Raw genomic sequence first — 12,132 nt, forward strand, 5'->3', positions numbered from 1 at the left:
GATGGCAGTGTCTATAAAGATAAAAAAGACTTGCATTTATCTAGCGCTTTTGACAACCACAGGATGTCTCCAAGTGCTTTACTGCCAATGAAGTACTTTAAAAAGTTTAGTCACCGTTGTAATGTAAGAAACTAGGATATTTGGTTTTGGCCCATGTTGCTTATAACAATGATTTCAGTGTATTTTCCTTTGCAATTGTATTAAGTATAATTATAATGATGTATGTGTCTTTTTAACATTTTACTAGCCATGATGATTAGATAACACCTTGATAGAAATTAAAATTCAGGGTTATTTTGTGATGCTTGCACCCAAATATTATTGTTTAGTGCTTTTGGAGGATTACATTTGTACAATAAAATATTTGGGTAGCCTTGAAATTTGAGAATATTGCAATATGAGATTGCTGTTTATATTTATTTGATCTAATTTCACTTTTAAATGTTGGGTATTTCAAATCTTGCAAAGAAGACCATTGTTTCGATAATTCTCTTTCACTACCGTTTCGTCCCATTTCTTGAGCATTTGCAGTTGATTAGATTTTGATCCCTTTCAATTCAGCAATATCCCGAGTTTCTTTGAAAATATCTGAAGTTCACATGTTTACTTTTGGTCGACACTGCACGTTCTGTTTTCGCCACCGTATATTTGACAAGAGGATAACTGTTATGAAAAGTGCAACAGTTTGTATAAACTTTCAAGTGTGCAGTACAGTCTTACTAAGTTAGTAAAAATATTGGCACTTCATTTTATTAGTGTATGTATTTTTAAACCGAAGCAATAAAACGTGAAAAAATTTATTAATTTACCATTTTGTTGAACCATTCATCCACATCTAAAATTCCCTTCTATTTGTAATTTGATTATTATACAGAATGTGTATATCTAGCATTTCAAAGTAACACATGGAATTTGCCCCATACATGGTCACAGCTCTTTTTCATTTTTTGTTTAAAGCACGTTAAGCCATTATGATTTCTCCCACATTCTCAGAATTCGTCAAATCCAGTTATGTGCACAACTATACGCAGGCATTTTTTGCTTTTTAAAATCCTGGGGTTTTTTCCCTTTCCCTTCGTTTTTCATTTCAGTAGCATTCATGTCTATTTAATGCAATAAAAAAACTAACTAATGTCTGTGCAAGTCAACTAGTAAAATGTAACATTAAACACTGAATGTAGCTATCAAAATGTGTTAACTTTGTGTCTGACTTAAATGTGTAATTCTTCAGAAAGCAAAGCATCATAAACTGTCTTTACTCTTGATGCTGGTGTATATTTCCAGCATTTGCAGCTTTTTCTTTTCATTTTACTGTTTGAGACAAGCTTGCATGTTCACTTAAAAAACTAAATTACAAATCTCTAATAATGTAGCAGAGCTACAATGTGATTTAGCTTTGTATGTGTTCTTTTTAAATCCATTACATTTCTTTTTGGTTAGTATGGATGTAGATTAAGGCAAGTTTACTTTCAGCTCCCAAAGTACATATTTGTATATAAGACAATTTAAATTTTTTAAAACATTATTTTACTTTGTGTTGCTTTCTCTTAACTTCCCTTGCACTCTCCCCCAAAGAAAAAATTGTTTCAAAGTAGTTAAACCAGAGTCATTCCAGGATTACTATGCCTTTTGCTCAGTACCCAAAGTGGGCTGTAAACTGGTGTTTGAGGACTTGGGTTGTTGCATTTTGGGTTCAAGGATGTGTTTCAATATAATTTTTCATCTGCATCGTCTAATTCTATCGTTTATCGGGCACCAATGTATCTGTCTCATGCTACCAACTTGTCCATATATATAAATATATTTGCAGGTTAAGTTCTGCAGTTTGTTTGAACTAGAGATTGAGTAAAGCATTATTGGACCTATTGCTAATTTAGTATTATCTTAAGTAAATACTGATAACTTTAAAGCAGGTAAACTGAATGCAGTAAGCAGGATTTGAATGTACTTTATTTAAAATTTTTATTCTTATTTGGTTGGCGTGTAGGACTGATGGCACCAAAAAAGTGACTGGCAGTTCAGAGCAGAATTGCTTTTTATTGATCAACCACTGTGGAGGGGAAAGAACTTTGAAAGCCATCGTAACTATTTTGGAATACATTTTGCAGTCTTTAAGAATATATTGTTGGTTGTGTGGTAAAGTAAAAAAAAAATTGCGATAGGTGATTCTTTCATTGGCATTTTCATGTGTCTGCAATATGAAGAATGTCCCTTGACTCAGGAACAGCCATCCCTCCCTTGTGCTGTACTGTTCCATTTTAATTGCAACAGGAATCAGTTCAAATGGATAGGCTTCGAAATAATATTGCAACTTTATAGGTTTGTTTAAGATTCTGTACCTCTAATTTCTAATATTACAAATAGGAGAGGTGTCTTCATAACTCATTCCCTTTTTGTTCTCAAGATTTTTCTAATTTGTTAAAGGATTAAGCATTATACTGAATTGTCACAAATGTATGTTAGAAATTGAATGATTTCTATGCACTTCGGCCATTTTTAAATTACTGTTTAGTGCTTTAAAACAGCTAATTGAGACAACCTGGGAGCAGATGTGTTACGTAGAGTTCCACTTAACGTGTCATTACTATCTTTTGCTGTTCCTGCAAGTAATGAGTGCAACTTAATCTTGTACGAGCGTGAGTTCTGCATAGAATCGTCGCAGGTTACCTTTGACCCCAGTAGTTGAAAAATGAAGCATAGCCACAAAGGATAGCCAAAAAAACTTGACTAAGCATGAAGGTATCATGTTTCAGATGTTTAAAATTGTGAATCAGTCAAACATATTCCTTCTTTGACATTATGCAAGTAAGTTTATTGTGGTCTAAAGTCAGGTGGCTTAGACATATCACTGGATGGATTTGCAAAAATTGAAACATAAATAAGAACAAGCATTCTGTACTTCTATAAAAGCAAAACACTGCAGATGCTGGAAATCTGAAACAGAAAATGCTGGAAATATTCAGTAGGTCTGGCAGCATCTGTGGAGAGAGAAGCAGAGTTAACGTTTCAGGTCAGTGACCTTTCATCAGTTCGTTAACTTTGCTTCTCTCTCCACAAATGCTGCCAGACCTGCTGAGTATTGCCAGCAATTTTTGTTTCTATTTCTGTATTTATATCATCTTTTAGTCTTTTTGAAGTCTCTAATAATCTTCTAGTGCCGTGTATATACAAAAAGTCTAATCTTGACTTTTGAATCCAATCCAGCAAATCTGATCAGTTGCTTAATTTGGAGGATCCTTCAGATTTTTATATCGTTCCTGTCTGCTTGGCAGTTTGACCCAATTCCTGGTGGAGAGATTCCACAGAACAAAACTGTGCATAGGTCAATATTTATTACATTTTCACTCTGAGGTGGATGGAATGAATGGAAATGTCATTTGGATGCAGCAGCCTTTTGAGTTCCGAACTGATGCTCTTTGTTGGGGGCGCAGTAGATGAAGCTTTGCACTGTACGTGACATAACAATTCTTGATTGCCTTGCCAAATGTGGAAAATTACTAAGTCTCCAGCACTGACTTCCACTGTAAATCCTGTTTTGGAAAATTAAATTATTCAATAAACGTTGCGCGTGTCTGTTGTAACTGCTTAGTACAGTATGTGAGGTCATAAATGGCACTAATTCAGGTCATTTTCTGCACGTCATCCAAGTGATCCTCTTAGGTAATCACATGTCTGGCTGAAAATGTTTTAAAATCATTGTCTCCTGCTGACTTGTTAGTCAGACAAAATCTGGGATTAACACTTCCATTGACATTAATGGAATAAATAGTTGCTTTGAGTTGCTATTGTTCAGTGAAGAGGTACTGTTCAATTAAATAGTTTGTTTAAAAATGTAGATACACCAGAATATTGAGATGTAATACAGGTACTAGTTTAGTAAGGGATCTTGATTTTTTTAGAAAAGTAAGACTTCAAACAATTCATAAAAGTACACAATTTTAGTACTTATGAAAATGGCCTGTTTTTTTTAAACATCAGTGTAATGCTTTACAAAGATTCAGTTTATATCTCATGGAATACTAATATCAAGGGGGACTTCGGGAGATTTAAAGCCCTTTTTAACATTTCACTGCCTGAAGAGACAAAACATTCATAAGGAGGTTCAGTGAATGGAATTGTTAATTGTAAATCAAAGCTTTTGCACTGGCCTCACAGGACCAAAATAGGCCCTCGTGGTCTCTGGAGGAAGTTGCATGTCATTTTGTCTGGCATTTCATTAGCCTGACGTATATTGTTCTTATGCAGCTGCTGCTGAGCTTTTTTCTTAAACCAGAGTGAGGATTGTGTGTGTGTGTATGCTAATGAATTTGTTTTTTTCTACTGTGGTGTATTTTGTACTTTTAAAATGTCTTACATGTTGTTTGTTCTTGACCCAACTATACAGGGCACAAAAATGGTTGTGAGGAAAAGTGAGTCACTATATGTTTTCCGTTGAGTTTTTTAAAAAATCATTATATTGTCATTATAAGACTGTGTTGCAACATTATCTCTTAATATAAAGCAACCAGACCTTCATTATAGCATGAAACTCATTATCAAGTATCAAATGTTTGGCTCTTGGGAACTGTGTTGTAATGAGGATAGAGAGTACAGCTTTATTTGAGTTGTTCCCTGTTTCTCTGCACCATGGATTTACAGTGGCCACCTTTTTCTCTCGTGTAAAGTGCTTTTGTTCATGCCTTTATTTACATACTTGGTAATTTGCGACAGAGACAGATGGCAGTGTTGCCAGAAGTGTATCAGACCAAGTCTTTATTGCTACAAGTGTGTTAATTTAATTAAAACAAATGGATTGATTGTAGGTTAAGCTTTTGTTTTATTTCAGCCTTTGCTTCATTAAATGAAGCTCATGACAGACATAAAGGGTATAAAGAAAAGGTAGCCATTTAACTTTTTTGGAGATTATCATCATCTCCTCCCCTGCCATATTTTAATGCTCCTATATAAATATGTGTATTTGCTGTGACAAGACCACTTCCAGTTTTGAATATGGAATGCAGCCAGTAAAGCTCAACTTCCCTCCCCTGGCTGTTGAATAGAATGGTTCAGTCTACTTTGCATAAGTTCCTTCTGAGTAGATCCATGTGTGGAAAGATTAAGGAATTAGTCTGCCATAAACTCTGTAGTTGAATGTGTTGTGCACTGTGAAGTACACAGTTGCTGCTTTCTCTGCACTAGATTTAGCCAGCAACATGTATTGTGCTTACACAGTCCCTGGTCTGGGCAACAATTCACTTATGTATTATTACAATAGGAAAATGGTAAGTGTGGCTTTCCTTTGTGTAACATTTGTATTGTAATTGGATAACATGATTTGTGGCACAATAGGCAGTCACACAGAGCTGTCAGCAGTTGTAACTTATTCTTGTGTAAAAAAGCTAATTTTTATTAATTAATTGTGTTTCTTAAAAGCTTTTAATTGGCGTGTGTTTCTAGCAGGGTTCAATGCACTTTTTAATACTGCAGAAGACTACTTTAAGGCAAGCTCTTATGAAAGTTATATTAGAGTGCATGTGCACAAAATATACTATTTTATAATCTGTTTTGATTACAACATAGATATTAATTACAGCATAGATCTTGGGGCAAATCTTTTTTCAAGTTGTGATCATTTTTGGAGCATGAATACAAAGATTAAGGACCTTTTTCCCAACCAAAAAAGTTAAAGTGCAATATGAGTCTCTGGGAACAATTAAGAAACAGCCAGTTGGTTAGCTCTGAATTTCCTGTTTAAAGATGAGGTCCAGGAGCTGGCTTTCATATTGTTCCATCTGCTTCTAATCAAATGAGCATTCTTGACTCTACAGGGAGTTAAATCTAATTCTCAGTCATGTCACTGATATTCTCTTTGAAACCCAGGACTTTGCACGCAGTTTTACACCTTATCCTGCAACATGATGCGTTGTGTTCATAGGAAGTGACCAATCAGGTTGCCCCCCACCGCAAAACAAAAATTGTAATTGTGTGTCCGGTGAAGGAGGAAATACAGTATTGTAAACAATTTCAGGATCTCTACTGCTGAACTAAAAACTTCAAAAATTTTCTGTTTTTTGTGCTTGCAACCAGTTTTATTCTGTATTATGTGCCCATTTTTCTATTAATTTGGTTCATTCTTTATCAGATAGATATGTAGAGAACTGAAATTGATTTGATAAATGCAGTGTAAGTTTGTCTGGCATGGAATTTGGCTTGATAAATGTGAGGAGGTTGTAGAGTATTAAAATGCTGACTGTTGTATTTAATTGCAGCTGTTAGTATGTGATGAGTTCTTGGGGCTTGTAAGTAGACTTAGAAAGTTGATGTAATTTTGTATATTGCATTATTGCTTCATTAGAACATGCTCTTTGTTCTTGAAGCAATAAAGCACAACTTTGATCTTTTAAGTATTTCCAGTGCGTAACGGATAGTGGGGTTGGATATTGTGGAGGTGCATCCAAAGAAAATTGCTAGCATATGCCTGCGGTAGGTCAAAGGTGACCTTTCTGAGCTTGCACAGTGAGTAAATAGATAATAAATTATGTCAGAGACCTGTGTGCAAACGTCTGTGCCCTAAAAATCCTTTGTGAATTCCAAATAATTAATTATAGGAGATTGAGCCAAATACAAGCCTACAACATTTCCTACACATTTCTGAAATGTAGGCAGCAACAAGCATGGGAAATAACTTTTGGAATTGGGGTTCTTCCAGGGGGGTGGGGGGGGGGGTGGTGGGGGAGTGGTGCCAGGAATGAGGGCCTGGGGTCTATAGCCTAAACTTTAGTAACTCTTTTTTCTTTTTGTTTTTAAGCTGTAAGCTGTGTATTTAAAACTACACGAAGTTCAACTATGTGTAAAATTTGTAGTTTGGATATGAGAAAATGATACAGTACGTTCAGTAAAGCTATCATCAAACACTTTTACTCTGTAAATAAGCAATATGTTATGAATTAATCTGTATGTATATTTCCAGATGTGGTTCTTGTTTTGAAGTCAAAGATATACAAGGTGGTTCATTCTGGTTTCTTTTAAATACAACTTTTGTCCTCTGGTTTTCCTAAGCAAGAGCTTAGATTGCAGTTGGAAACACTTTACCAGCCCAACAAGGATGACTCACCAATTTGCTTTGTGACATTTTATTATATTTTTTCCATTGTATGTGATACTTTTTATGAATCAATTTATTACTACTTTCTTGTCTGCGCTGTTCTCCATTAACTGGGGGAATGGGGTCTCTTGGACAATGGACATCTCCACAGCTGCTGTTAATGTGGGTCCATGTTGGATTGGTATCCCTTGCTTGCATCAAGGTGCCTGTAGATTTATCCTTTCCTTCCTCCCCAACAAAGGCTTAGTACCATAAAAAATCAGGAAAGTCAGGCTGTGATGCAGTTTAGGTGATGGTCAAGACTGAAATTGGGTATGAAGTTTGAAACTGAGCCATCTGAATGCCATTTGAGACTTTGTATGTTTTCCATTTCATTCAGGTTTTTAAGTAAATGATAATGACCCACCACCATGACATTTACAAAGTAGGAGATAATTGACTTTGTATTTCAGTGAAATTGCTGCCATGCAATAAAGACTGGGGTCATCACAGTACTAGATGATGGATCACCTTGTGCCTATTAAAAGAGCTGTGATTTAGCATATTGGGATTGCCATATGGAGATACAGATTTGCACAAAGTCTAATTAGAATATTTATCCACCTCTCCTAAACTATAATTACCCCATCTAAATGCAACAAGATCTCATTTTAGGATGTATTGTTCTGCTTAGTGAAAGCCTCTCACCTAATTAAGTATTTTAACAAAAAGATGTTTGGTTCTCAGTATGATTTAAAAGCTTAAACTTTTGATGCGAGATCTCACATCGTTACAGACCTTGTGCTACCAGTATTAATTCTGAATGTGAGTTGTACAAAATTAGAAAAATTTAAATGTCCACCAAAATGAAGATTAAAATGCTAAGCTGGCCATAAGGATACAGAATTGTAGAGCAATTTATATTGATTAGATAGTAGAGCAGGAAGCAATTGTTTGATATTTGAAATAAAAGACTATTGCTAGTAGTATAGTTAAACCAGTTTTCGTTGCTCGGGATGAACATTTGAAGCAGTGAATGATACAGGGCTGTGAGGAGAGAGCAGTGAAATGGGATTAGTTTTAGATTGCTCCATCAAAGAGCTGACACTAACACCATGGGCAGAACAGCCCCTTCTCTGCTGTAAATGTATATAGTTGTTCCCATAGTTGTCAGTAATCCAGATTCATAAAAGTTTAGTGAGCTGGATTGGTTAAAACTTAATTCATTATAAAAGCAATTCAGATCATTAAGTTGCTGGTTTGTTTTAGTTTTTCTCTATCTATTGGGTGACTCGAAGATGTATCTGGGAGTTTGATTTCAATTCCATCTGAATTGGAGGGAGGTTAACTCTGTTCAAAATTATTTGAGCAATCTTTCAGTTCCTGCTGGGTTAAGTCTGTAGCATGATCACTTCCTATATCTTTGTATAATTAGTGCTAAATTGGTAGTCCGGAGCTCACAAGGATGAGGGAAAGGGAGGGAACTGTTGAGGCACAATTGAGCAGGGTACAAGAAGCTTCAACCTTGTGTCCAACCTATATTCTGCCTTGGGATATTTGGTTTTGACGTTGGGTGCCTAAAGTGCAGTCTTCACTTGGAACTGTGCCTCTGCTCGATGAGTCACAAAAACTGTTGATGTAATTGTATTTGCTGATTGCATTACCTTCTAATTAGAATATGAAGTGATGGCACACTAACCAGATTGAACAAATTATAATCTCATTCACAACCTGTTTGGGTTTGAAATGGGCCTGTTTTAATCTAACACTCAATGCACAGTGTAAATATGCCTATTTTTCATTAGAAATATATTGGCCATAGAAGGAGTGCAGTTTCACCAGAATGTTGCCAGGATTCCAAGGGTTAAATTATGACAGATTAATACTCTGCTTGTATTCCCTTGATTGAGATTTTAGGATTTTGAGAGGAATTGATAGGGTAGATAGAGAAATTTTATCCACAAACGGGTTAGTCTACAACAAAAAGACAGAAAATCAGAGCTAGGGCATTCAGGAGAGAAGTTAGGAAGTACTTCAACATGCAAAGGGTGGTGGAAATGTGGAACACTCTCCCACAAAAAGCCATAGATGCTAGCTCAATTAATTTTAAATCTGAGATCGATATATTTTTGCTAGCCAAGGATATTAAGGGATATGGAGGCAAAGTGAGATGGAAGGAGTTAGGATACAGATCAGCCATGATCTTGAATGGCAGAATAGGGTCAAGGAGCTGAATGCCTATTCCTGTTCCTATATTCCAGTGAATTGACCTAAAGTGCACACAACTATGGTATATGTTTTAGTCTGGGACCAATAAAACAAACGGCTACATCCCCTTTACAGTATTTTAATGTTAGATACTTAGCATTAACTTTTATAATGTTCTAATAAGGTAATTGTTTATCTCTATAGCCTTGCAAGCTTTTGTGAAGTTTTCCCCTCCGGAGACTTTGTAAATTTGTCTGGACCATTTTCTACTTTTGCTCTAATTGCAGTCGACGTACTATAGTTTGGCCTCGTGTGCATCCCCGATTTTAATTGCACCACCATTGGCAGCTGTGCCTTCAGCTTTCATGGCCACTGGACATCTCAAAGCACTTTACAGCCAATGGAATACTTTTGAAGTGTAGTCAGGAAGCTCCCACAAACAGCAATGTGATGATGACCAGATAATCTGTTTCTGTTGTTACAACCGAGGTGGGAGGAGTGCACTGTTTGTTCTCCTCCCACTTCTCCACAGGTCACAACATATATTTAAATTTTCCCCCTTAATAATACGGTCAAAGACTCTATTTTTCCCAGAATAAAACACATTAACCAGGTTTCTTGAAAAAACAACAAAATTATCATTTTATTATAAAACAAGTCTTGACCAGTAATGAAGTTGAGCATAAATACACAGAGCGAAATATTAAAGTTGCCTTTTTACCTTTGCCCCTTACACTCACACACACATATATACTATGTAACCAGAAAAATAAAGGGATTTTTGTTTTTAGAGCTCTGAGACAAACAGAAACAATTGGGCTCAATACTTTCTCATGCTTGAAGAAATAGCAAATGAGATATGTTGTGTTCCAAAAAACTGACATACAGTTTGTTCTCTAAGTACGCATAGATGGGTCACTGGGATCTTTTAGAACAATTCTTTTTAGGCGGCGTTGAGAATTAATTTAGCAGGCTTTTCTTCCAAGTCAGGAGCTGAGATGAGTTGACATAGCAGACTTCTCCAGGTCTTTTAGAGAGGTGCTGGAAAGCTGAGCTGGGTTGTGGTCTTCTCTCTTTCCTTGGGAATGCTCTTCTCTCCTTGGAAATTCTCTCCCTTTTTATATCGTTCAACCCCAACTCAAAACAATTCAAAAGTGAAATCGACAACAGGAGGTCAACCGTTTGAACTCCATCAATCTTGACCTGTCACTTCTTTGTAAACAACTTCTCCAGGTGTCCAAAGCTCTCTTGTTTATTGAGGTAGAAGTTAGGTGGTTTCCCAGAAAGGCTTGTTGCTGGAAGTCAGGAGGTTTCCTGGAAAGGCTTGTTTTCCTCACAAGACCTCACAGTGCCCCTTTTTAAAAAAACATTCCAGGGACCTTTTTTTTTTTTACAAGTCAAGTGGCCTTTACATGATCCCCTTTGAAAACCCCAAAGTTTAACATTTCTTCAATCTTTGAAAAATCAATCCTCAAAAAATATATTTCACAAAACACAGAGGCACTTCAATAACACTGTTGATTTGAGGGGTAAATGGTGACCAGGGCACCAGGGATCTCCCCTCCCCTCCTTTACAATAGTGTGATGAGGATCTTTTACATTCACCTGAGAGGGCAGATGGGGCCTGTTTAATGCTTCTTCTGAAAGACACCTCCTCCAGCAGTGCAGCACTCCCTCAGTCGTGCTCTGGAGTGTCAGCCTTGATTTTTGTGCCCAGGTCCTGGAGTGGGACTTGAACACAGAACCTGCTGACTCAGAGGCAAGAGTGCTATCAACTGAGCCACTCTCCTAAAAACCTATGTTTGAAGTTTTTAGTCAATGTCCCTGCTATCTCCTTATGTGACTCAGAGCTAAAATTTCTTTTATAATGCACCTCTGAAGCACTTTATTTTATTGTATTAAAGGAACTATATAAATGTAAGTTCTTGTCTGCATATATGGCACATGAGACTTTGAAACTCATTGTTTTTATACTTGTTAGACTTAGAAAGAAGGTGAAGGAAAAGTTTTCAAACATTTCAAAAAGAACAGCTGAAGACTATAATCTAAAATAGGAAATAGCCAGAGTGTGAAGTTAATAGCACATGATTTGTACTGTCCATGTTTTATTAGATCTTTTTGCATCAGTCTGTCTGTCTGGATTCTTGAATTGGAGACTCATCTCAAGCTTCCATGATCCAAGCTGTTTTGCAGATCAGTGAATAGGAGATGCATAAAATGAAATGAATGCTTCTCTCTTCTCCCCCTCCTCAGTGGGTTGTTCCATTTCTTGACACAAAATTTGGGCATTTATTAGTGATTTTTCTTTTTCAAAGTTAGTCAAATTTTGATGGCCAGAATGTCGTCTTAAAACATTTTCATCCCATGTTTAAAATTAGAGATAGAATCCAGGTATTAAATTATCCTCCCAAATCCTGTATTAATCATTTTATTAATGATATTGTTCCCTTTCATCGCTCTAGCACCTTGCCCTACCGCTTTAGGTTAAAATTTGTAAGGGACCAGTAGTAGGATTTTAATATTTACACATTGATATTAAGTAAGGTCTTCTCACCATGGGACTTTTAAAATTTCTGGTTTGGTATTTAAAGTTTTTATTAAAGCATGACCATTTTGCTTAGGGAATATGTTATAATTAAGTACATATTTCAGCATATGCTGTCAAGATGAGTTCAAAGCTGATGCTTCTACTAGATTCAAATGATAATTGACCTTTGATTTTTTTTTTTCCAGTAAGTTGAATTTTACTTACTTGATGTTACTTGTAGCAGTAACTCGTATCATTTCTGAGTCATTATTTCCATTGACTACAGCTGTTCATGAAGGTATTTCTCAGTTAAAGAACATTCACTCACACTGCA

General features: G+C 36.1%; 2 protein-coding genes across 24 annotated transcripts in view; both read left to right on the forward strand.

The window, feature by feature from the left end:
- LOC137352360 (keratin-associated protein 12-2-like) overlaps window positions 1-2,430 on the forward strand; it is a gene marked incomplete at its 5' end in the record, with an annotated part of 11,470 nt that extends 9,040 nt beyond the window's left edge. The window contains 2 exons of the mRNA XM_068017652.1: window positions 1-123; window positions 2,425-2,430. The exon at window positions 1-123 is cut by the window's left edge and continues 87 nt beyond it. Coding sequence (XP_067873753.1) covers window positions 1-123; window positions 2,425-2,430 — 129 coding nt within the window. The remainder of the gene's footprint in view (window positions 124-2,424) is intronic.
- The window catches only part of tcf12 (transcription factor 12), a 455,542-nt gene that overhangs the window by 306,388 nt on the left and 137,022 nt on the right, over window positions 1-12,132 (forward strand). For 3 of the 23 annotated variants that reach the window (XM_068017869.1, XM_068017873.1, XM_068017874.1), the window contains exon 1: window positions 5,125-5,261. The exons of 17 other annotated variants lie outside the window; for them this stretch is intronic. In XM_068017869.1, coding sequence (XP_067873970.1) covers window positions 5,193-5,261 — 69 coding nt within the window. In that variant the 5' untranslated portion in view covers window positions 5,125-5,192. Of the gene's footprint in view, window positions 1-2,063; window positions 2,082-4,332; window positions 4,410-5,124; window positions 5,262-12,132 lie in introns of those variants that run through there. 3 more of the 23 variants (XM_068017878.1, XM_068017880.1, XM_068017877.1) reach the window with 3 other exon arrangements.

The sequence above is a fragment of the Heterodontus francisci genome, chromosome 38, assembly GCF_036365525.1.
Source record: "Heterodontus francisci isolate sHetFra1 chromosome 38, sHetFra1.hap1, whole genome shotgun sequence".
In the NCBI taxonomy this organism is placed as follows: domain Eukaryota; kingdom Metazoa; phylum Chordata; class Chondrichthyes; order Heterodontiformes; family Heterodontidae; genus Heterodontus; species Heterodontus francisci.